General features: G+C 42.0%; 1 protein-coding gene across 5 annotated transcripts in view; it reads left to right on the plus strand.

Moving 5' to 3' along the window:
- FRMD4A (FERM domain containing 4A) overlaps positions 1-26,074 on the plus strand; it is a 231,164-nt gene that overhangs the window by 149,699 nt on the left and 55,391 nt on the right. For all 5 annotated transcript variants that reach the window (XM_085299106.1, XM_085299098.1, XM_085299090.1 and 2 more), the window contains exons 6-11: positions 2,817-2,873; positions 6,045-6,067; positions 13,535-13,618; positions 20,527-20,592; positions 21,056-21,113; positions 22,869-22,955. In XM_085299106.1, the coding sequence (XP_085155232.1) occupies positions 2,817-2,873; positions 6,045-6,067; positions 13,535-13,618; positions 20,527-20,592; positions 21,056-21,113; positions 22,869-22,955 (375 nt within the window). The remainder of the gene's footprint in view (positions 1-2,816; positions 2,874-6,044; positions 6,068-13,534; positions 13,619-20,526; positions 20,593-21,055; positions 21,114-22,868; positions 22,956-26,074) is intronic.

A 26,074-nucleotide genomic window follows, 5' to 3' on the forward strand; every position in this document is an offset into this window, starting at 1 on the left:
TGACTGTCATCTCTATCCAAAAATAGCCCTTTTGGCTTCCCAGTCTCCCTCACAAGTCCTTCCCTGTCTGACTTCCTGCCACAGTCAAGCATTGCTCTATTATTAAAAAAGACGTTGAATTTGACAGGTAGGTGCAAGATCTCTGCTCAGATACAGGATGAGCACCCAGCCTGCATGCCTGGGGAATCCACTGGATACAGAAAAGAGGATTCAGTATCTAGGAAAAAMCAGTGCTTGTCTCCCTGCAGCTAGCAGGTGTTGCAGACTCCCAAACCTTGGAAGTATCCTTGTTGGATGAAAAGGTTCCTTACTGGACTCACCCTGGGCTTATCCTGCAGCCAGGGAAGGCCATGCTGAGTTTGTTGTAACTGTACTTCCTAGCTTTATGCTAGTAGCTCAGACCTTCCCACATTTCTCAATTCTCCAGACATACACCTTCCTATGTCCCCATGCACAGAGCTTCTCATGTTGAGAGAAAAGAAAAATGCCTGATTAGATTGGGGCTGTGGGTCTTCTAGAGTTGCTAGCTGGATCTGTGCTGGGCCCTGTCCTACTCTGCCTGTGCATAGAGCTCCTTTTGACCCAGCCTGTTGTGTACTGAGAAATTCAGCTGTGCACCCACTGACCCACAAATCMAAAATCTTGTCACAGGACTAGCGCAGCTAACATTGGCCAGAAAGGCCAAGCCATGTCTGTACAGCAAACAAGGGCCTTCACATTGAGCACTGTCCCACTGTCAGTCACGCTATTGAGTTATTAGCATGYTATGGTATGGGTTTTGGCCGGTGCCACCTAGCCCTCTCCCAGAGGTTGCTTGGGCAGTGTTTAGAGAAGAACACCTGTTCTCAAGAGGTGATATAGATGAGATGCAACACTCGCTTTTTGGAGTAGGGAGGAAGAAACAGTGTTTAGTCATGAACTATACTGTGTTTAGCCATGAGCTGTACTGTGCCATGTACCCTTAGGGCCAGTGAATGGGCCCTGGTCCACTTCGCCTACTAGTATAGACTAGCCATGACATTGGCACATGGTTACAAAGGCAGAGGAAGACCAGGCACACTGATTCCTTCTGGGCCTACTCCTGGGCCCCCTTGCTATAGGATATGCCTGAAAGCCCTAGTCTGGCTCTATTTATAGTTGAATCAATTTATCACACCAGCCACATTCACTTGGCACATACACATCGTTAGTGCAGGTGCCTGTGTGAATCAGACAGTTTAGCTGAACGGGGGAAGGTGTGTTCATTGCCCATGGCAGAGCTGGTCTTCGTTCCTCAGGGAGTCATTATGAGGGAGGTGAGGCAAGTGCTTATTTTAAAAAGCTGGCACTGGTGAAAGCCAAGGACACCTGGATTTTATTCTGTTTTGTTCCCTTTGTTTTTGACTTTTCCAGGGACAAGCCAACTCAGCGATTGTGGCTTGTAAATGAGGTGTGGCCATTGCTTGGCTGGAGCATGGATCACAATAGTGATATATATTTAGATCACTCAGTTCCTTCCAGATTAAATAAAATATTTAAAAAAGCAGTTTAAATAAATACAACAGAAGAGCACCACAGATGTGAGCTGAACAGTGGCTCATGTATATGTACTCCTATGGCCACATAGGAGACTACATAGGAAATCTAGTTGCGGGATTAAGGCCAAAACTATATCTCTGGAGAAGAGGCCCACTATGTTCCCAAAAGCAGGGGCCAGAGACTTGGGAAAAGTGCGCTTGGCTATGAGATTAATGCTCCTACCTCCCATCCCAAACATTTTTGATGGATCCATATCCCACACATTCAGAGATTCAGAGAGAGCAGTGCTGAGGCCCTTCTGTCCTGTGGCCCTATGTTCCCCAGGGGCAGACAGCCAGGTGCATGACACCAGCTGCCAGCACATGGCACATAGGTCCCTAGGGAGATGCTGCGATGCCTGACTATGGCTGGAGGTTTCTGACCAAAGTGCCACAATCAGAGGTCCTTTGGACTTCTCAGCTACACCCTGGCACCACAGTCCTCTGCTGTCCCCTATCCAACACAGCACCATCTCAGGCACAATAGAAGATGGACCTTGAGAGGACTGGATGAGGCCATCAGAGCCCTTCTTGTGACCACAGTGTCCAAGCATAACCCTCACAATTTTACCCAACCTTCCACAATTGTTTTCATCAGTGGCTGGGTTCTATTGAATGGAGCAGTTCAGATCTGGCAAGAGATTTGTTTTCACAGCTCATTCCCAAAACAATCCCAGACCCAATGCTTATGGAGATGAAGGGGCCAATATCAGAACTCCCATCCTGTAGGACAGAATATGGTTCTTTTTCCTGTGAATTCAGCCTGCACAAGGGCCAGAAAAGGTCCACATAGGCTTTGATACAACTTCAGTAAAGACAAATTCCCTCATTTCCTTGCTTCTATGARCCAAGGAAAAAGCTGTGTTCCCCTGAGACATGGGTGGTATTTTGTGGAGAAAACATGTTTTTTTCCCCAGACTTCTTTTCACTAAATCACACAAGAAAATAAAAATTACCCTGAACCCCCCACACCTGCCTTCTTCTCCCTCCTGCACAGGAATCCCTTTATGCCACATCCAGTTATGCTTCATTTACCAAGCCATTACAGTGAGTATTTGGCTTTCTCCACATCACAGTGAGCAGGTTAAGCCTTACTTTGGTCTCCAGGAACATAGGGAATGCTTTGAAGCCTAGCCAGGGGAGAAAACTGGCGCTGCATGCTTCACTGTGCAGCAGCTAGGAGGAGATGCATGTTCTTCTTGCAGGAGCTCAAATTGACTGAACTTTCTGTCTTTCTCCTTGTTTTTTTCATCTTTCAAGGAACTCATTGAGGTGGATAGTGAAGTGGTGTTTGAACTGGCTGCCTACATCTTGCAGGTAAGCAGCAGCCTTCTCTTGCTTTATGCTTTTTTGTGTTGCATCAGATGTCTTGGTAACCTGCAAAATCACACCAAAAGGGCTGAACAGAAGTGGAAAGATTCTCAAAATTATAGGAGAAAAAAAAGAAATTGGGACCTGTAATACTCATTTGTAACCATGGTAAGGCTGAGGTTAAAATGTGACCAAACAGTCCCCAGGGAAGGATGGAAATGATTGTGACTCCCAAAGCCTGACTTCTGCTTCTGTGGAAATGATCTGTGCTAGTTGCTTTCTCCTTTCTTCTCTCTGGCAGCATGCTCACTGCCACAGTGGGGCAAAGGGCCTCTAGCTCTGCCTTGACACATGGACAGGATGGGAAAGGGCCATGTGCTGTCCTTGCTAATGAGATCTCAAGGGAATGTCCCACATCCCGTGCCCGTGGATCTACAGGACACAAGTGCAACTCTGTGATTCTTTCCCAGTGACATATGAGAATAGTTATCTGTCCTTTCCAAACCTGTGAGAGAATGGAAGGAAGAAGGTAGAAGACATTACCTTCTGTAGGTAGTGTCTAGTCACTAGACAGTGACTAGTACTGTCACTGGGACAGTACTAACTCCATGCTTCAGAGGGGTTACACTCCCTCTTGGTCCAGGCAACTGAGTCTTAGAGTCCCTGTGAACTGAAGTACAGAGTCCCTCAGTGAGGCTGAGATTTGAATGTTTGCAGCATTCAAGTCCTGTCAGATTTGCCATGAAGATGACCTCTCAATTGTCAGCAGACGAGCTATGAAAATTGTCGGTACACACCTTTCATTATTTATAACAATGCAAAATAGATACAGAAGGCTCCAAAACCAAAACTTCCCATTTAGGAAGCAGATACCACTGCCCAATATTTTGTATACATAAATGTATGTTATACTTGTACCAACAGAGATATTAAAGGCCCTAGGATATGATTTAAAGCCATAGAAAATTTAAGTGTTGAATGAGATTTCCTAGGTGAAATCCTTACATGATGTGTTCCCCTGCAGAGATTTCTGTTGTATTTGTTTTCCCATTAGAGCTTGKCCCTGTGAAGATCTCTATTAGAAAGCTTCTGTATGTGCATCTGTCTGTATTCCCCAATGTGGACAGAAAGGCTCAAAGACTTACCAAAACCTCCTTCAGAAACAAAAATTATGTCTTGCTCTGTCGGAAGAGGGAAGGGACAGAGAGCAGACTGCCAGCAGAGCTTACTAAATCTGTGGTTCCTAAAGAGCAATCTCTTCAGGATGATGGAAGTGGGTTCTCCGCATGCTCTCATGTGGGAGCAGATCAGAGATAATTGTCAGATGATTCTTGTTCTCTTTTTCGGTATAGTTTTTAATCTCTTTCCTTTCAGCCATGAAGCTATGAGGATCCATGTGAGCAGAAAGGCTTTCTCATCAGACTGCCCTAATAACAAACATTAATAACAAAGCATTGCACTTCTGTAGCACTTTTCATGTGAAAATTGCTTCAGGAAGCAATTAATGCATAGGCATTTGAATCTTCATTAAGATCATTTTATGTAACAAAAATGGAGCGAGAGAGTCAGGATGGGAGACTCAATTAAAAGCACATTATAGAAATTGCATATTGGCGTGTTAGGGGAATACTCATCAAACAACAGGCTTATTGTGAGAATCAGCAATAGGGTTATGCATCTATTGTCTGCTCATCCTAATGAATAACTTGAGCAATTAGCAACTGTACAACCAGATCCAGGTCTGTCACTGTAACCCTCATTGCTACAACTGTGTTTTTCATCACAGACAAGCACAGGATTTTGCGTGTATTCCTGTAGTAGTTTAATGTGTAATTTAACAAAAGGAGTCAAAACAGGCCACACCTCTGCTGTCTATAACAAGAAATTACTACAAGCCATGTCTGTGACAAAATCCAAGCAACTCAAGAGGGATCATGCAGCAATCTGTTTTACTTCTCAATTTTCACTACAGTATTTAGGTCTGAGAACCGAGGTATACAGACTCTACCCAATAAAATTTTTTTCAGTTGAGTATGCTCATCCCAGCACAAGTGTGGGTCATATCCTCTGTTTTTTGCTGTGTGTTAAACAACAGTTATGATATTTGTGATGGTTCCATCCTATGAAGCATAGGAGAGCTTATCTGTCCTTCAGTTTGCTCAGGGGAAAATGGGAAGATACTAGGGGACAGTCAGAACTCGAGTGATTTAGGCTGTATCCTCACTTTAAACTGATGTGTTACCAGCAGAAACTTACCTGAATCACAGGATCAAAGCTTCATTGAACCTGGGCTGAGTGGTTTTGTGAGTGGCTCAATGGCTGCAGAGACAAACACCTGAATGCAAAACCAGGTTCTCTTGGCAGTGAAAGCACAAGTTACATTATTGACCAGTTGCAAACTACATTATTGCACTGTGCTTTGTTTGTAGTTAGCAGCAATTGTAGAACTTGGCATACACTGTAATAATGCAATTTGTGCATGGAAAATGCAAAATGTGTATTACATCTATTCAGGAGGTGACTCAGATTTTGAGAGTTCTCCAGATATCCAGTAAGACTCAGATATCTGAGTCTTACTAATCTAACTACTAGAGTGGAACATTACCCAACTCTTTAGTATCAGGCTGTGATGGTAATAAATTCAGATATTTAGGTATTTAAGGAGGGGAACTAAATACTTCCTCAAACACCTAGTGAGGAATTAAAGAAACTGCATCCCCTTGAAAGCTGAGATTGAGCTAGGTTATTCAAAATCCAGTTACTAAAATAACYAGAATACTTGTAAGAAGAGTCAGGGGGTTTTTAGAGTCCACTGAGACTTCGGAGATCTTCTAGTAATGTAACTTCCACACTGAGCAAAAAGGCTACCTACCTCTTTACTAGCACTGTTTCCAGCAGCCTCTTGGATACCCACAAGCAGAATGAGGAATCATCCATCCATGTATTTTGCAACCCTTTGGTCTGTTAGATCTGCCTAGCTAATGCCATATGTGTCAGAACACTTGAATTAGCCTATTAGAGACTAGTCCCAGAAAATATTTGAGAAATCAGTTACAAAAGGAAATTGCAGCTAAAATGAATTTTGCAAATATTGCACACTAGATTTATTTTTCTTTTTTCTTTTTTTTTTTTTTTTTTTTTAATAATATATTTTTGTTTCTGTCTTTCATTTTACAGGAGGCAAAAGGAGATTTTTCGAGGTAGGTGAACTTAAATTTTTTTGCCATTGTGTGTTGTGAGAATGAAGTTGATGAAATCACTCTGCAAGTGATGCGACACAGTTTGTAGCTGTAGCAAAGGGAATGCATTACTAGAAATGATTTCTTCACAAAACAGTCTTTGACCAGAGCATGCATTGCAAACAGCATTGTTTGGGACTACATTGTTGACAAATGCCTCTATATACCCATGAAGTTCAGGAAATAGAGTACTCTCCAGAAGGAAATTACTAAGGAAATGACTCCGCAATGTTGTTATATCACATATCCAGCCAAAGGCTTAAAATTCCATCACTAATTGATATTTCAGCTTGAATTTGGACAAAGTTATCAAAATCAGAATATAGATTATTGGGTTTTTTGAAGTTCTGCTGTCCTTTGAGCCTAATCTTTAGAAGTGCTGTAAGAAATTCAAAGAGGTAACTGTGCTTGGTGTTTCAGAAGACTGCTAATAAAATGCTAAATTTTCCTGTAAGTTGACAGTATCCATGAGTTACACATTAATAGTGAYCAAAGGTCAATATCAGGTGATAGCTGTTCTGTGCCTCTTGTGAGAAACATGAATATTCTTTATCTGAAGTCCAGGAGAACTGTCTGTGCTAAAGTTTTTCTGTATACATTTATGGACCTGAACCTGAATTTAGCTCGAGAATCACAACATCCACTGAAGTTGATTTCGAAAGAGAAAACAAGGTTGAATGGACAAGGAGGTTGAATTGCCATCAGAGAGCATGGAGAAGGGTCTGTTTTGTCAGCATTGAGATACACTGAGAGAAAAGTGCAGAGGTATTCTGTAGACCCATAGAAGATACTGAATAACAAAGAGACCAGATAAACATAATATCCCATTTTCTGTTAGACAAAGACTTCTGGCCGGCTAAATTTGGACAAATCAATGAAAAAGACAACGTATTGCGAGTATTGTATGCTCATCCTGGAATGTGAGATGACACAAGGTAACCCTTGATAAAAGGAAGTTCAAGTTCTGCCTTATCATTTCTCAGAACCTTAATCAGCTTGCAAAATCCTGACAGGCGTCTGACCGCAGAAACACAAGCCCAGTCTTGCTTCATTTTTCAGTTCCACCCACCTCGGAATAACTCAGTTATCAGCAGTGTTTAGGGGGCACTGGAACACATTTGGCTCTTCTTACTGCTGTCTGGCTTTCCATACCCTGCCAAGTGATTAGTCCAGAACAGCTGGACCCAGCAGAGTTTTGCCATTCAAACCTGTGATAAGTCACATCTTCCATTGGCTTTGCTGTGAAGAACACTATTTAAAGTTTCTCAGAATGTCCTGGACATGAGGAAAACACATTCAAAAAGTATATTTCACTATGAAACTCAGGACAGAAAGGAATCAGTTAGATGACTTGGGGTAATACATCTGAGAGCATTTTATCTTCAGGTATCCATTTCCATATCTAGAAATAGCCATGGAAAGCATCCATCTGCTCAAAGCAGTTTGATGTCCCTTGTAAAAGGAATGATTGTGTTTACCACAATGCACGTGGCTAGGCATTAAGACCGCGGAAGATACCGCAACACATGATGTTAACTGCTTTTTCCATGATGGTGTGACAGTTATCATCATCACCATTAAAACAGTTAGCTCTTAGTGGTTCTCCAAGGTTTTAAGTGGAAGGTGTAAACATTACATCTGGGTCCTAGACAGAGAAGTGATGCAATAATAATAGTTTGTTGGCATACTGACATTGCCAAGGATCTCAAGTTATTAATTGGCTTTGAATGTAAAGCAACCTCCAGTATTAAGAGTTAAAAGCTTTTTGCCAGAGGAAGATAGAAAAAACCTACCCTGACCCTCTATGTTCTAGGAGCAGACTTAACATCTTTAGGCTTGTCTGTCCAGCAGCTTCTATCTAATGTGCACTGACAAGGGTTTACGTGCTGGGTGACATCCAGGTGCTACTGAAGTCAACATGAGGTCATTGTGGTCAAGATTTTGCCCACTGAGATTTGTGGTTATTTGTATCAGCAGTGTAAAATCTGAGAGGCAAATTAAGCCTGAGGCCGGCAAGAGTAACTGCAAATGGAGACAAATGTTCTGACTTCTGTTAAGGCTGAAGCTGGCTTCAGTGTTTGAGGTTAGTTGTTGCTGAAATGTTGCTTGTAATAGAATTAGCTATTCTTTGAAACAGAGAAGCTCTACAGTTGCAGAATTTCTTGCTGCCTAGATTTAAAGATACTATGTTGTGGATGGCAGCATACATTGCGGGAAGTCTGAACTCTTCAACCCTACTTTGTTTTAAAGAAAAAAAAGTTAATTCTAAAGAGTTGCATGCTTGGAATGCAGACTGCAGATTTCCACACATGTATTGTCTACTGCTACCATCAAATTTACAGCCTATAAGATTGCGCATTTCTCTTTGGCCTTGATCCAGGAACGTACATAAATACTGACTCATTCATAATGATGGCAGAATTGCTATTCCCATGGGAGCCTTCCTATAAATTGCTGCCGATCACCTAAGATGCTGTGATATCTGACATCAAATTGTCACTAGTTCGGCTATGGGTTGGCACCTGCATATGCTGGCCTTAGCACGATTAACCCCAAACTCCATTGCACCCAGGTGGTAGATCACAGCGGACTGGTTCAGGCCTGCTGAACGCAGTTGCAAGTCTGCTTTTTACGCCTCATAGAAGCTCAAAAAAGCAGAACTGATTTTACAAAATCTAGAAGGCAATTTTCCAAACTTGTGAACTGTTGCACCTACAGTGACAGCAGCTCTCGCTGTTGTTTTTGAGGAACTCGTACCATACCTGGGAGTAATAGTTGTGCTCATAGTACTCTCCTTTCCTTTCCTTTCCTCCAACAGGACTTATGAATGATTTCAAGCACACTTGTCCTATGTCCTTCAGTAGGGCATCATCATGCACAAGTCTTTCAGTGCTGATTCTGGCTACCTCTACCCCTTAGAAGCGCCTAACTCGAGCGACACAATGGCTGCCTGGGGGCTGGTAAGCCTGGAGAGCAACTGGTCTGAATCGCTCTAGGAAAAGTATTTCTCAGGGTTTGCTGCAAGAGGCTTGCTACAATTCCGTGTTTTGCAAGCAGAATTGTACAAATGGCGCATTTCTGCTTTGGTACAGATTTAGGCAGAACTTGAGGCAAGTATTACTGCTCAGCTGGGTTTCAAAATAAAAAGTTATTCACCTTAAAAAGTTCCTAGTCCTTTGTTCATTAAAGGACAACAGTTTTCACTTTATTTAAGAGACTCCCCAAGTGTTCCAGCTGACAGGACTGAAAAAGGTTTTCATTTAGGCTGGGATATACCACTGAATATAGGACAATCAGGTATCCATGTTCAGTTGATTCTCAGGATGAACAGGACACTTAAGATTTGATCTGTGCTTTTTGATATCAGTAACAAAATTTTTGACTTCAAAGGTACAAATTTGCCTGTATAAAGCTCCTAAAATAGTATCCTGCAGACAGATGTAAAGCTTATTAGCTTAAGTTAATATTGTTTCTAGTCAGGAGCTGAGTCATTCTTGGTTGGCAGAGCATGGGCAGGACAAGTTTAGATTCCTCTGATAAGCTTGAGACCTATAGGTGTGACTCTCTTTAGCCTATATACAAGGTGGCACTGGAGTATCCTGGCTAATTTTAAGGGGAGCAGAGTATATTGCTAAAATAGTTGAGATTTTCCCTCTAAATTAATCGTGGATTCAGAGTCTGACATGATCAAAATCTTTGGAGAAAGGCTTACAGATTTCATTTTGAAATGTGCAGAGCCCAGCTCTTCAACCTTAAATAGCAGCTATGTCAAGGCAGCCAGAAATAACATACACTGATCGTTTATCTGCCAATTTGGGAAGGGAAAAGAAAAGCCTAAATTAAAAAGAAAAAAAGAAAGAAAAAAAAAAAGCTTGAAATGTTGCAGCTAGTTCCYGAGACAGGCCGTCATTGCTAGACTTCCTCTAGTCAAGAAATATGAGACATTTTGAGTGAAGTCCAGCATTTCCCTGCAAAATTTGAACATGGGAGGAAAGCAAAGGGACAGCTTGCTTTTAATTGAATTTTACAGTATCAAGGTAATGGCAGGTGGTAACCTAACACAATTTCAGGCTTACCTTTCCTTCTACGTAATCTAGTGCCATTTCAACAATTAGAATTCATTAAGAGATTACATTCTGCATCCTTCCATCTTGCAGCCTCATGGAGGAGATCCTAAATCTCAGACTGTTTCCTCTTGCATTCAACAGAGTTGAAAAAGAGCTCAGAACTTTCACTTACCATTTTGTTTTGTAACTGATCGTTGTTACTAAACATGTTAGAATATGTATGGATTTTCAAAGATATAATGGCATATGTAGTCTTGCTCAAAGTTATTGCAGGAAATTGGCAAAAAACAGTTTTTCACAAAATCCTGGAAGTGGCTAGGTAGTCCTTTTATCCCCATATGTAGACAGATATCCTGAGATTTGGAGGCACATTGATTTGGCCAAGGCTCATTAAACAGTAAGTGCCAGAATTAAGACCAGAACTCAGGAGTTCTTGTTTTCTAGGTCCATTCTTTAGCCAAGAAACCCCATTTCTGGATATCTAACCAGATTTCAGACTCCTCTGTAGATGGCTCTTCCAGCTCTGTTTTCTTGTTATTATTCAGTCTTTTAAATAATATAATTCCCACAATAATGCAGGAATGAAGTGGTCTGGAGGACACAGAGACCATGTGCATGGAGCCTTTCCCCTGTATATTACATCTGTTATCTAAAGCACTCTTACATATATATCAACCCTGGAGGTATACTAAACACTTCAGAATATAAAATAAATGCAACACAAGTGACTGGATTAAACAAACACTCACTAAATACAGTAATAAAATAAACACACTGAGATGTTTCAGTAGAAGGAGTGGGGAAGGCAGTAAGTAAGAAACCACTTGTGATTCCGTTCAAAACATTTAAAAAATTAAGGGTTGTGATGTTTTAAAAGGAGCCAAGAGGAAACTGACCTCATGGTCACCAGTTCAAATGCAACCCAAGTCATTATTTTTTTCCTCCTTCTTCTTCATTTAGCATCCTTGGGGAGACTAAATTCATTTATCTTGAGACTAGTCTTGCCAGAAGAGTAGTGAATGAATGGAACATGCAATGAAATACTTTTTTATTGCTGTAARCGATTACCTGAAATACATTTGGCCTTTTGGAGTTATGAGTTACCTTTATTTTCTAAGTTCTGAGCAGAAGTGCCAATCCCATTCAACAACCTTACTAATAATGTCTTTTCCTCTGATGCTTGATAGACTTTTTATCACAAGGCAATCTGTTGAAAAGGAGCTGACTAGTGTTAGTTCTTTCTTTCATGGGAGCCATTACTGGTTCAGGGTTTTCCCCAGATTCTCAAAGATAGTAAGTCACCACTAATCTTGTCCTACTTCATAGCTGTCTGGGCTCAGAAAGTCCCTGTTTTGGAATTGCTCCCTTTCTTCTCAGAAGAGTTTTGGAAATGTCACCACTTCCTTCTGTGGAACCATTCTGAACAGCCAACTTCAAAAACCTTTCAGTTGAGTGTAGTGACTCCTGCCTGTGCTCCAACTGTGCTGAAGATTTTTTTCAGTTATTTTCATCATGTTAAAAAAAATCAGTAAAAGCTGAGTATGCACACACCATGGAGAGCTGGGCAGACCCAATAAACACTGAACAGTAACAGCTTGTTTTCTAGGCTGTCACTCACAGAGTAGAAGTGGATAGTGTGGAACAGAGTAGCTTCTTGTTTAGACTTGCGCAGATATTTACCTACCATGGAAGGAAACATTTGACAGATTTTGAACATTTGCGTTTACAGAGGAAGAACTGATTGTCAAAGGGCCATGGGATTTAGGCAGCAGTGGGTATTCAAACATTGCTATTTGCCAAGAGTCATCTGACTAGGCGTATGAGATGCTACTGGGAGGTTTTCTATGAGCTTAGCATGGAAGTGGTTGCCTTAGTCATTTCTTGAAAGCGTTGTTCAACACATTTTCAGCCACCAGCGAAATCTGAACCTAATTTAGACTTGGGCATCTTTCTCACAGATTTGTCTCAATTAGAAATTGTGGTCCTGTTTTAACACTACTTRATTGATTGTCAGGGAACACCATGATAATAAATGCCTGTAGATGTGCCTGAAATGCCTACTCCAGGATTTACTTTAGTGGTTTATGCTATGACTCAACTTAGCAATTAACCTGCAAACTCCAATTAACAAAAACACAGCAAGAGCTCGGGCAGGGCCTGCTGCTGGGGTATGCAAATGGAGAAACACTGTGGGAAGAGACTTGCTAAAAGCTGAGGCAGTTCCATATTTCTAGGAGCCATCATACAGCCTGTCCCAGAGATCAGGGCTTCCTGGGCCTTTAGGAGTCAGAGAGTCCTACTAGGTGGACTGCTCTACACCAGGGGATGCCAAGACTACGTGTCTGCCTCATTTATGACCCTGCTGCCATACAGGAGAAGCTAGTGGACTGGGAAATCTGGAGCTCTGGAAAAGTGATCTGCGTCTGCAACTCCAGGTCAGCCACACTGTTTGGCAGGATAAAGAGAAGAGTACAAGAAGGCAGAAAAAATGGTTATTAAAAAGGAACCCAATAAACATTAATTATTTGGCAGTCCTCAGTGTCCTGTCTGGCCCTCTTGCCTGTGTGTCTGTAAGAATTTAAAAGTAATAGCAACACTGCTTTTCTTTCCAAGCTTTTGAGATATTTTTGCATGTGCACAATTTTGTGTTTTCAAACGTGGGAAAACAGACATTTTGGGTCTTTAGGAGAACATCCCATGATTTCATTTCATCTGCAAGAATCAGTCTTCCCTTTCATGAACTGTCCCTGCTCACTCATGTGCAGTTACGCTGCTCCAGTTGGCCAGAGCAGTCACTGGAGAGGCTGCAGAGAGAGAATGTTAGAGAAATAGTTAGGTCTGGCCCCGCAGAGGGTTTTGTGCAGCAGGATATAGATTCAAGCTGGATCAGTGAAGATGTGCAAAGGCCATGGCACTGGGGCAACAGGCTAAGAGCAACTTGTGTTGCAAGAAAACAAATTATTTTTGCAGCAGGTTGTAAGGCATTAAACAAAGGAGCCTTATTGCAGTTGAAAGCATCTATTTTCTTTTCTCCAACGCTTGATTTTCTTTCTTGGTATGAATGTGTTCATAGGACTCTGCTCAATGAAGTGTGACGTGGTGGTTTGTGTGTTCAGAGTCAGTGATAGGAAATGCTTCGACACAACCATCTGGGAAAGTTTCTCTCCAATTTTGATAATAAAGGGAAAAGTTAACTGGGCTGCCATAAAACAAATAAAGAGAAAGGAGAAAGGAAACCCCAGTGCCTTTTGTTAAGGAGGAACAGATGCAGAGCTGTTGCAGCCTGCCAGCTAGGTCAGGTCATATCAAATATTGTGATTGTTTTCTTGTAGCCTGATCCTTCTTTTGAACTCTCTTTCAGCAATGAAATTGTAAGGAATGAATTAAAGAAGCTGCCAGCCCTTCCAACACCAGCGCTGAAGGAGCACCCTTCGCTTGCTTACTGGTAATATATCATTCTGCTGAGAAACTGTGCAGTGTTTCATCCAGTCCCAGGCTGCAGCAGTCAGTGATCTGAGATGAGTCTGGGAATTCAGAGATTCCTGCCTTTTAGCTCTTGTCTGCTATTGATTCATTGCATGATTCAATGTAAATTGAGCAATCACCCTAGACCTCAGTTTCCCCATCTGGCAAATGGCTGCAGTAATATCTGCCCAGAAAATTCACTGTAAATGTGGAAGTCCCCTGAATTCCAGAGGTGTAATGTGGCATTTTTTTTTCCAGCACTCTACATCTGTGAAAAGACAAAAGAGTCTTCCTATTTTGAAATGTCAGTCTTGTAGTGCTCTGCACAGCAGAGCTGTACTGCTCTGCACTGTTTCTGAGTTGAGCTTCATCTCACAAGCCCTCTCTGCATGGCACAGTCAAAGTAAAGGGGCCTTATTTATCTTCTTGTATGTGCTAGGTGATGTTCAGTGGGGGAGGCTTGTAAACTCTGGTTTTATTGTACTGCAAATAAAATCCAGGGTAGGAGCAGGATGACAGTTAAATTTTGTATACTCACAGATAGCTTCTGTGCCACCTCACCTATTCCTTTTTATCTATGCAAGTAGGAAAGAATTTGGGAAAAGACTGTTCGTTAATAGGGAGATGCTTTCATATGATTGTTCCTCTTTCATGTTTGTCTTTAAAGCATTAGGCTATAAGCCTGAGGCAGGATTGAAGTTCTCTTATCTAGTCCTCTTAATTTCTACATTCTGGTAATTTAAGGATGGCAGGGAAAAAAAATCAGTTTGTGGTTCATGATCTCAATTCTGCTCTTTGCCAGGAAATCCATCTACTCTTCATAGCATGGCTACAATATTAGAATTAGCTGTTCCTAGTACAAAGCTGTAGAAAAGCTAGTCTGTGAGGGCCTAACCACTTCCTGAGCACATCAGGAGACACTCAGTCCCAGGCTGATGTTGGGAGCATTTATAAAAAGCTGCAGATAGTCACAAATGCCTGGTGTTTCTGCTTGAGAACCATCAACTCAAACCAAACTTTTATGAAACTAACAAACATAAGCTGCAGTTTCACTGAAGGCAGAATGACCTTCCTCTTTGTAACAGCTCCTTCCTTTTTCACAAACTAACCCACCAAATTGAAAAATGATGCATTTCCAGCCAGGTCTGTTGCCTGGTCTGACTAACAGACAGGTAACTCAAGCTCAAGTGCCACCATAAGAGGAGTGGTGGAAACAAATAGCCATAGACAGAGGAGAGGGCAGATCTGACCCTTCAGAAGAAGCATGGACTTCAAATTAAGGTGTTTGCATTACCTTTGCTTCAGTTGCCTGTGATGATGTCTGTATGCAAGAAAGCAGTAACAACCCATGCTGCCTGTCAGACCCTATCTACCCCCACTGTTGATGAGTGTTAGTCACCATGCTTATGTCAAGGATGTCTCCTGGGAAGTCTGAATGCAGTCTGGGACTGCCTCTCTCCTTACAGACGCTTTCCTTGAGTTTGGGCTATGCTGAGTCATCTGGTGCAAGAAGAGCTGTGTGAAAACCTGTTCAAAATGCGAGTATTTGCAGTTATACACAAGATACAGCACTTCACTGCAGTTGTGCTTCATKTTGTGGGAGTTCTCATGTGACTAAGAAGAAGTCCCAGTTGGGAAGCTGGTTGTTTCCAATAGGATAATAAAACAAGTGACTGCAGTCCTCTAACTCCCTTGTGATTTCACTTCAATGACTAAGTCTTACAGACCTATTGTACACAGGTAGTTCATTATTTTTTAATAGTATGTTTTCCATAAACACCCTCTGACATGGTRAACCTTCTCAGGAAGAGGCTGATGATGAATCAGACCGAAAACCTCTGAAAAACAAACTTCAGTGATCTAAAAGGGCAGATTTTTACGACTGTTTGTACTAACATGCTGCATCCTTCACTTTTGCATCTCATGCAGATTATATACTTGATACAAGCTTTACCCTGTCCCTTTCTATATGCAGTCAGTTCTCTAGCATTAGCACAAAGCAATAGCAAGTGAATTTCCAGCTCCAGAGAGAAACATTTAAAACATTAGGGGTGGGAGGAGTAATTGCTCTAGTTAGWTTAAAACAAACAAACAAAAAATCCTATGGGGTATTTGAAACTGCACAAAAATAGTCCAAAATGGTCTAACAGCTGATAAGACAGATATTCAAGTGGATACTATGACAGTTTCACCAAGGCAGGATTCAGTCAGGGCTGAATCAAGACAGTCTGGGACCTCTGGTTCCACCTTCATGGACTCTCCTGGTTACACATCCTTGCTCCARGCATTTCCCTTCACTGAGACCTCTTTTTGGAAATTTGTAGACTTCACAGTAAGGATGAAGATTGTAATTCATATGTCATCAAGCTGCAATTTCCAGCTCTCTACAGATTAAGAAGGATCAGTTGAACATCTTGTTCTCAGGCATCTCTTAGCATCACTGATAACTGGTGAAGCAAGAGGTGGGAGGCTGGAGGGTTTTTTTTTTTTTTTTTTTTTTTAAGTGAAAGCTCTATGTATGAAACCCATGTATGGAAACAATTGACAGTATTTGTTATTTCAGATACAAAACTAATCACAATTAGGTGGGAGAGAACCTTTAGAGAGCATGTTAGTTCACAGTGCTCCTCTGCAGCCATTGTTATAATATTTTAACTCCACATAGACCCTCCTCAGCAAGCCAGCCCAGCACTGGTTGTCAGCAAGAATGCAAAGAGCAGAGGCAATAGCACATAAGTGGATGCTAGAATGGGAGGGAAGGAGACTCCTGCCACGTTCCAACAGACCTTGACTGAAAGCTTGTTCTAGCAACCTAAGGCATCAAGGTTCCAAGAAAATCTCACTCTGAAAGTATCAGCTGTAAATCACTATTTAGTTTTGCTAATACAATACAGACCTCAGGCTCTGATTCTGCTGTAGGTCTCTTAGGCCCGAGAGGTGYTCTGCAGGCTTCGGTGGGACAGTATATGACTTCGTGAATCTTTGCAAGCTCAKACATTAAAGTTTGAGAATATCCTCAAAATGAACTAATCAGGATGGAAAGAGGATAACAGAAGGCACAGTAACAAGTGGACAGCTATTTAAAACACTGTGCTGGGAGGAGGGGGGGGGAAACAAATACCTTTGAAAATCTGGCTCTGAAGAAGCATAGCTCCAGCCCTGCATTTGTTTGCAAGTTGTCTGCCATCCAGTTCTGTTAGCTGCTGGAACAGGAGGGATTTCCTGGTAGTTCTTAAGATCTTTATCAGAGTTGTCTGCTGCAGGATATTATCCGTGTATTCGTTTTGGAGCTTTTGGAGGAATGTTTTATGAGCTGCCAAACAGGCAGTAGTGCCTTGGCAGCCCCCGTGTCTCCACATTAGTTAAGTGCCCTCTGTGATCCCTGCATTATGAATGAGGTTTTTTGTCACTGACACAGCAACAAGCCAAAGCTGGAGGAGAAGAGACGTCAGCTGGTGGTCCAGGCAGTGTCCCACGTACTCTCCCAGCTGTCAGTAACAGCACTGCAGCCACTCAACACGAACAGCTGAAATGACAGGGGAGACTGTTTATAAGCTCTGCTAATGCTCCTCCTGACCCATGAATGATTTTGTTTATTTTCCCTGGCACATGCTGGGCCTGCCCCTCATCTCATAGTTGGAGGCAAAAGGTGACCTCTGTGATGGATGATCCTCCTTGCATGGGGCTGCAGGAATTAAAAGAAGGAACCGTTAGAAGGAAAAATAACAGTCAGGCAGCTAGGGTGGGATTCATCTGATCATGTGCATATCTTCATCTCCATGAGGGTCCCTTAGCTCCCTTGTTGTCAGTGGAGAGAAGCGGCAAACACCTCCTGCCAAGGAAGACATCTACAATAGATTGGATGMAATGTGCCCTGAGGTATCTGTTTCCCTCCTTGAAGTGTAACTAGCCCAGCATTGTAGATATCTTAGGTGAAACACAGGGAATCCCACTGTAAGTCTTCATAACTCTATTAGTAAATCAGGCTTTATTTTTTTGTCCAAAAGAAAGCAGAAACAAAGATGATACTTTTCTGGCACTCTCTATCTGTAGAACTCAGAACATTTTACAATAGACAAGGACATCATCAGTATCGTAATGGGGCAGCAGAGAGTGTTGCCTGCATTTGCTCTGCAGAAGTGAGAGATCCTGCACTATCCCATATATTTTAGTAAAGGTTGAGTACATAATTTTATTCATCCCACTGTTGAGTAAAGCTCCCTGACATCTTATCTATCCTTTTGAAGGAAATGGGCCATCGATTGGCTTCCCTATGCAAGAGATACGGTCTAAGAACATATCTATTATTTTATATTAATTACTTGTCAGAAAGCAGACCACATTCAGGAGCACATTAGATAATCAGCAAGTAGGTGGATCTATCCTTTTTTTGAATGGCTTCAATATCAGGGCTTGATCTGTACAGAGTAGAAACCAAAGCAAAGAGCAATTCGTAGCACCTTGTTCTMCTTTCATAGGAGTTTTCCACTGGTGAAACTACATCGTTTTTGTGAAGTCACTTCTGATTTGCTCCTGTCTGAGACAGAGATGAATTGCATCCACATGTAATCAGGCGTTTAGGAGGTAATTACAAAGGGCTGTAAGCCCTCTCTGTCCATCTTTATCATTAAGAATGATGCTGTTTGGAGATCTTCCAGTACTGAACATGCATGTAATTCAGTTATTTCTCCAAAAGTAATCCTGTTTACAATGATCATAGCAGGAGAGGCAGGCTCTGTCTTTATGCATGCCGATAGCATCTGTGAAGTTACTTGCTTGGATCACTGGGTTGAATTCAGTTTCATGGTTGATGAATTTCCTTAAGGATCATTTTCTAAACTTTAAAATTATTCTGAGGGATTTGATGGGAAACCTAGACTATTCCTTTACCCACGTAATTTCTCACTAACTGAGTCAGCACCTCGATGGCCTGCTGGTGGGGGACATCTCTTCACCCTGCCCCAAAGAGAGCCTTTTAGTTTGGCAGGATGAGCAGGGGAAGTCACTTGGCAAGAGAGCAAGGAAAGCAGCTATTCTCAGACAAATGGCAGCCCTGTGGGAGAACAGCTGGTCCTGCTGACAATCCGACAGACCATCTACTTTGAGTCACCCTGTGCTGTCCACTGAGTTGCTTCTGTTCCTCTTCCTTCTTCTTGGTATTACCAGGCATGCTCAGACGGACGCACAGCCCTCATCTCCCCTACGCCAGGGGCCCCGTGTGCCATCCAGGCACTGAAGGGCCGGTTTGCCATGTCGCAGTGCAGACTGTAGGCAATGTCACAGCGGTCTCGGTGTGGCCTCTACCTGTAAAGTCCCAGAGGGCTTCATGGGCACTGTCGGCAGGGCTGGGCCCAGCAGCGGCCGGGGAACTCCTTTGCAGTGGAGGTTCTGGCTCCACACGGGTATCTCTGGCGCAAGGACGAGTATGGGAAAAGCAGCGGTGAGATAAGTTTCCGTTCCCTTGCGGGAGGGATTACCGCACTGCAGACAACTGTGCAGCTGTCTTTAAAGACCCCACTGCAAAGTGGACCTTGGGAAATGGGGGAAGGAGAGTAGTACTAGTTCACGTTGGCCTAAACCCCATGCAGGATAACGGCATTAGATAGACACTTGGTACTGCTGGAAGCTTGTGCGGTGCCAAATRGGAGAGCACAAATGTGGCTTAAAAATAATTTAGATTTCCTTCCTCTTGGACCGACAAGGTCTACATTGTACCTCCAGAAGACTCAGCAGAGAGTCCTCACCCTTGCTGTTATCATAGAAGGAGCAAGATGCTGGTTTTAAACGTTATGACTTGAGTCTTCTGTCCTGTTAATGTAAGAGAGCTGGTTCCATGGGCATTACACAGTTGGAAGTGAAAGAAGAACCAAAGTCAGACCTGTCTGAAAATATCACCAGGCTTGGAGGCTGTGATGAATTGCTTGCCTGTAGATTGAGAGGAATGCTATCAAAGTCAAAGGAGAATACCATGAACCTCTGAAGGAAGAACCTTGACTTATACTTTGCCATGTTGTGACTCTGCTGTCACAGCTCACTGTACGCATCACATCATCGGCTCTGGATCTGTGCTCTCCTGCTACCCATTCACTGGAAAAGTAAAACTGAAAATCTTTAAAGTTGCGTGACTGCCTCTAGACTGAGAATGGACTCTGGCCCAGGCAAAATCCCAGTCCACTGCCAGGAGCTGCCTGGGAGAAGGCAAACTAGTATAAGCCGAAAGTATGCAAAGGCACATATACAGTTTTACAGTGTAGACATCTGAGTTTGAAAGCCTGGAGACATTAAGCAGTCTATGACTGCTTAACCTGCTGTCATAGACATTGCCTCTGTATACACTAAGAATTTAACTCCTCACTAAGAAAGATGCCTCCAGAGTACTTCCACTAGTGCTCCTGTACATTGCTTTATGCAGCTGCAGTGAGGGGTAATCTGTGAGGCTTAGGGATAGGACTGGCTGCCAGTTTCACTCTACTAGTGAGGGGAGATGGTGAGCTTGGAAAGAATTTGCATCAGCTAGGAAAAAATCAGACCTTCAGCAGCTTCAGCCACATCTTTTTACCGTACAGTGAAACATCACAGGTACCATTTTCAGATAAAGGAAGTCAGGCAGAGAGAAAAAATCTGTACAAATAGACACGATGTCTGTAAATAAAATGAGCCTCTTCTAGAAAACCAGCTCTTAGAAATTCATTTTTTGTTTTCAGTCTTTGCGTCCCCCTTGTTTTCCTCAGGCTGCATCAAATCCCATTATCTAACACTTTTTCTTGGCATGTTTTGATTACCTCAATTGGTAGCTGTGTTAACAAAAGCRTCTCTTCACCTTTTGGTAAGCTTCTTAAACTTGATATTGCACTTAGATAAGACAAAATCTCATTTCTTCCTTTCCAGTGAGGACCGAGTTATTGAACATTACAAGAAACTAAATGGTCAGACAAGAGGYCAAGCAATTGTGAAGTAAGTGAAATAAGAGCACCTTCTGATGACATTTTTTTTGTCAGGAAATATTTATACTGGGCTGTAAATCCAGTACGTAACAAGTTCTCCATCTCATCTAATACTGTATTTTTAATTTATTTACTTAATTATTTATTTACTTAAGTATTTATTTATTTAAGTATTTCTTTTTCAGACAATATCTTCTCTGTTTTGTAGACATGTTATTCTCTTATGTGTTGTTTTGCAATTATGTGAGCATTGTAGAATTCTTCCCAACATAAGTATTTATTTATTTAAATATTTCTTTTTCAGACAATCTTCTCTGTTTTGTAGACGTGTTATTCTCTTATGTGTTGTTTTGCAATTATGTGAGCATTGTAGAATTCTTCCCAACATAAGTATTTATTTATTTAAGTATTTCTTTTTCAGACAATCTTCTCTGTTTTGTAGACATGTTATTCTCTTATGTGCTGTTTTGCAGTTATATGAGCATTGTAGAATCCCTCCCAACATACGGAGTGCATTATTACGCAGTAAAGGTAGGCTCTGCTAAAAAAGGGTCATTTATTGAATTAAAATGATGCTGGAGAGGGTAGGGGAGAGGTACAAATAACCACCCTGTTTCCAGAATACAATACACTATTACTGAAGTCTTGTTTCACTTCCTGTGGTAGGGTAAACCTATTTCAACTGTGTAGTGAATGTTTGGTAAATACGACTCCAGAGAGGAAAATCCTGTTCTTCKAGATAAAATTCTTGCAATCCTTCTATTGTGCTAGGATGTTCAGCCCACAAGCAACAGCAAGCTCTGGTGATGCCAGTGAACCGGCACTAAAGGAACAAGCCAACCCCTTTTCATTGTTGCAAGAGATCAGATTTTTCCCAGCCTGCAAATTTATGAGCAACTAACTAGGGTCAGTGATGATCTGCAAGCTGTAGCTCCATTCACTCGAGATGTAGATAAATGGATATAGATATAGTACATCTTTCTAATGCCAAAGCCCTGTGCCATCCTCTAGAGCTAACGGGTCCCCCTCCTCAAGCCATTCTTTACCTCTAACTATGTGGATTTCATGCAAGTATTCAGGAAATTTCTCATTTCTTTTGTCTAGTGATTTATCACCAAATCTTCCAGTCTTCTATTATCACTCCCCTGCCTGAGCAGCAGTGGAGGGTTGCTTTTCTTTTTTTCAAGTAGAGAAATCAATAAACAGACAGAAAGCTAGATCCATACTGCCCAGAGTATTTCCCACTACTTACTGTCCCTGGAGTTTTGATGTGTTTCATCATTATCTCTCTGCACAACTCATGTTTTTTCATATGTCTGTATTATCTTGCACACACGAAGTACCATAAAAATACAAATACCTGAGCATGTCTGTCTCAGGGAGATGTGTTCCTAGTCTGTTCCTGCTAATGTGGATGACATTTTGTAGAAAAGCATTCCTTGTCTTTTGCCAGAGGGCCAGGTCCCTCCAGCACCCTTTTGCATCCATCTTTCTTGCACTACGACTAGACCAAGAAAGAACTGATGGATTAGACTAGGTGCCCAAGCCTGCAAACAGTTGAGAGCTGCTACAGTGAACTCACTGTGATCAATAAGCATCAGTGAGCAGTACCAAAGCAGCAAATATTGCACATAATAGGCTTTGCTTCTGCCTGATGTGGGGGTTTTGGTTTTGCTGGGTTTTACCCTGCCTTTCTCTGTCATATTAACAGAAAAGATATAATTTAATTGAGGACTCCAGTTCAGCAAATTGCAGAGAGGTTGGTATCAGATATCAGCCATTACTCCATAAGACTGTTTTATTGCATACTCAGATGCAAAGCAGTTGGGTCCGAGTCTGTCAGACCTTATCGCTTGGATCCCATTAATGCTGCATTTTCAAAATTAATGCTAAAATCCCTCCCCATAATTCAGGTCAGCTGGCGATTCTCCTTCCTTCCTCTCCAGTCTCTGAGCATTCAGACTGAATAATTTACAAGGAGGAAGAAGAGGATGTATCATGGCACAAGGGACCAAAGACAAAACATCCCCTGACAACATTTTGAGTAACTTAACGGCAGGTGGTGCATTTTAAATGTGTTATACGTCATGGCTAAAAGTGCAACAGATCTCCCCTAGACACCAAGGAGCTTGATGACTTGAGAAAATTTAGCAGGGGTAATTTAACAGCATCCATGACACTCAAGGATCTTGCTTAGGAACAAATCCATACTTTGAATAACAACCTAAGAAATCTCCAGTATTTCCCTCTCCCATTCTATATAATTCCCTCTGTTTTTTCTTCCAGGACAAGCAGGGAATTCCTTGGTGGTTAGGACTTAGCTACAAGGGGATTTTTCAATATGACTACCACGATAAAGTGAAACCAAGAAAGGTAAGTATTTATTTTTTCTGTCAAGGGCTGTGCTTGCCACTCATGTAATAGCTTGATTTGGTGGTGTGATGTATGCTAAATGCTGGCATTGATTCTTGTGATTTTGAAGGATGTTAAGTTTCTCCCAAACTTATCCAAATATCTGCATTCAAAAACAGACAAAAAAAGCTCGTAGTTTATTAATTATTGTGGTATGGGGGGAAAATAAACATCACTCAGTCTTGCAACTTATGATTCTTCTTTGTGTGATTCATAAGGCATAAATGGGAACTGAAGGACTGATCCTCTCAAGTACTGGAGACGTCCCGTTCCCCACTGGCTATGGAGGTGCTCAGTTAATCCTTGATAGTGTTTTGTCAAGCCATAAGTGTTCGGAGAGAGGAAGAGGGAAGAATGGATGGGAAAGCTTCTTCCCTTTATTGCACAAAGAAAAAATTGCACATTTTTCCAGCAAKAGCATTACATCTGATAAGCAGAGATTTTACTAACTGAAGAGTTAATGTCAGGCAAACAGTGGACGAAGATTTTCATCACACGCCTAACGAAAAGGCATGAAAGGTTTCTGTTCAGTGTCTGATTTGTTTAAGAACAAATTTACTTTTACTTTAAAACAGTTCACAAATTCAGGCACAACAGGCACAGATCTGATCACAAAACTTGAGCTTCATCAGGGATGAGTAGCCACTCTGGTTTCTTTATTACAATTTTTAGGGGGTTTTCAGTGCATCTGAAAATCGTGATTTGTCCCAGGTCTTTCAAATTGCCTTCGAGCTATCTAGCTAAGAAATGTCCTGTGTATTTGGGAGGAGTAAGGTTTTGATCCCATGAGCTCATCCTCCTAGGCATTCCTGTGCTCTGAAATATCGGAACTACCTAGGATGCAGTCTAACATAAAAAAGGTCGTCTCTGAGTGCATGATTTTCAGGCTGACAGATACAGTTTGTTAGCAACAGTGCTTGTTGTATTGCAAACCCGCTGAGATGTTAGGAGGCAAGCCAAGGTCTGAGACTTGCTTGCAGGCAGCCATGCAGAACTGGGTGATTCAGACTGACCAGGCAGATCTTCTGTGGATGCAAAAGCTTCCACTGAGTTAACGTATTCTGTATTTCCCTTTGCATTGTCTCTGTATGAAGGCATCTGCCCTTCCTTTCTTTCAYCTCTGATCTGGCCATAGCCTGGTATTCACAGATAGCATCTTCTAATAAAATAAACTAGAATCTAGGTTTTAGAAGAAAACAAAAATGCTAAGGAGATAATAGATGCATTGATTAGCCTTTTATTCTTTGAAGCCTAATCATTGGGCTTTTTATTCATTGAAGGAGAGGATGAGGGGAATAAGGGGCTCTTCCCAGAGCATCTGTGCTCTAAAAGACATATCCCTTTAGGAACAAACATTACCTGCAGGGCAAGCCATACTCACACATCTGATAGTTTAAAACATGCCTAAGCTAGGTGTTTGCATCCACACATTTCCATCAGTGCCAGCACCCCAAGGGAGATATGTCCTTAAAACATGCCTTCAGAAGCCAGTCTTTGTGATAGAAACGCCTCCTTTGGAGGAARACAGTGCCCTGCCATGACAGGATTCAGCCATTTAGGAGCTATAGCAATTTCCACCAAAGCTGCTGAGATGACTAGGATGGGAAGGAGCATCAGAAGAGAGAAGGAAGTGAGTCCAGGTACTTTGCACGAGAGGAGATAATTGTTTCCCCTGGAAGGGTCAAGCCTCTTTCTGAGCTTCTCTACTTTCTCTTCTCAGCTTCTCAGTGTGATCTGGTATCTTTGTATCCTTGGTTAGAGAGCTTAAAAGCAGCTTGGCTGGCTCTCTGCCTCCAGCTCTCACATCACTAGAGAGACTCCAGGCATCTCCTACTCTTTCTCTCAAAGACAACAGTGAGCATCCAAAAAATTAGGATGCCAGTTTTCTTGTTATTGGRAACTTGTTTTTTTTGTCTCAGCAAATTATGTATGAGATCCAGGAGACCCAAAACAATAATGCAGCCTTACATATAAACCACTGAGAATTTCTGTGGCTTAGCAGAAGTGGTCGTAAATCTGGGAGAGAAGGTTGGGTGGGAGGGGAGAGCAGGAATTTCCGGGCTAGAATTTGTCCATTGCCACAATCCAGTGACCACAGCAGCGCAAAGGAGTCTGGATAAGTATTACTCTGTTACATGATGCTCGCAAACCCCATCCACTGGAACGATGACCCCAAAATGGGGAGTGTAAACCAGGGAGAGGAGATGGGTAGTAGTATGTGTTTACCCTCCATAGACAGAGTAAACTGCCTTGTACCCTACACAGGTGGTAAAACCCCTCTGGCAAGAACAGTTCAACGGCCTCAGTGAGGTGTGATGTTTAATTATGGGCTAATTAGATTGTAAAATCACATTTGATAACCATGGCATCTGTGAGCCTACTGTGGAATCTGGTTCACTTCACTGTACGAGAATGGGTTGGTTCAAGTCTTCCCTGTGCAAGGGAAGGGTTAGTGTTATTGAACTTTCTGCAAGGCAAAATTAACGGTGTGTGGGGGGGGAAGGGATGAGCTTATGAGTTTTCTGATCTTTATTATTTTGTTCTTGCACATTGCCAACACCAGGAACAAAATGAAAAAATTACAATGGAAAAATAAATCTCCCTAGAAAAAAACACAAGCAGAAAATTGTAGCAAGAAACCAACTGAAACCAAGAAATTTATATTAAATGCATATAAAATCCTTGTCTTATAAGAGAGATTGTAATGTTTTCCTATTATGTCATCACAGATAGTTTTCCATGCTTATTGTGTTTGTAAGTAAAACTGTAACCCATACTGAGCAGCTGAGCCTATCTCAAGTGATCCCATTAGCAGTCAGTCAAAACCACATTTTTATTAAATTGCTCGAGTAAATCAGCCGTGTGTCTCTGGAAAGCTAACCAGGTTTGTCAGCAAACTGGATGAGTTCGGAGAGGAGAATGGGGGCTGACGCTGGGCCAGAATCTGATCTTGCTTGCTCCATTCTCACTCAGGCGTAAGTCCTCCAGCACTGCTGAGGATGCAGCTGAGATGGGTATCTGGCACGCAGTCTGAGGTGGTTCAGATAGGAATGCAGGGCTATTAAACTGGAATGCGGCTT

The sequence above is a fragment of the Rhea americana genome, unplaced genomic scaffold (genome assembly GCF_003343005.1).
Source record: "Rhea americana isolate MKP2758 unplaced genomic scaffold, rheAme1 scaffold_1, whole genome shotgun sequence".
Taxonomy (NCBI): Eukaryota; Metazoa; Chordata; class Aves; order Rheiformes; family Rheidae; genus Rhea; species Rhea americana.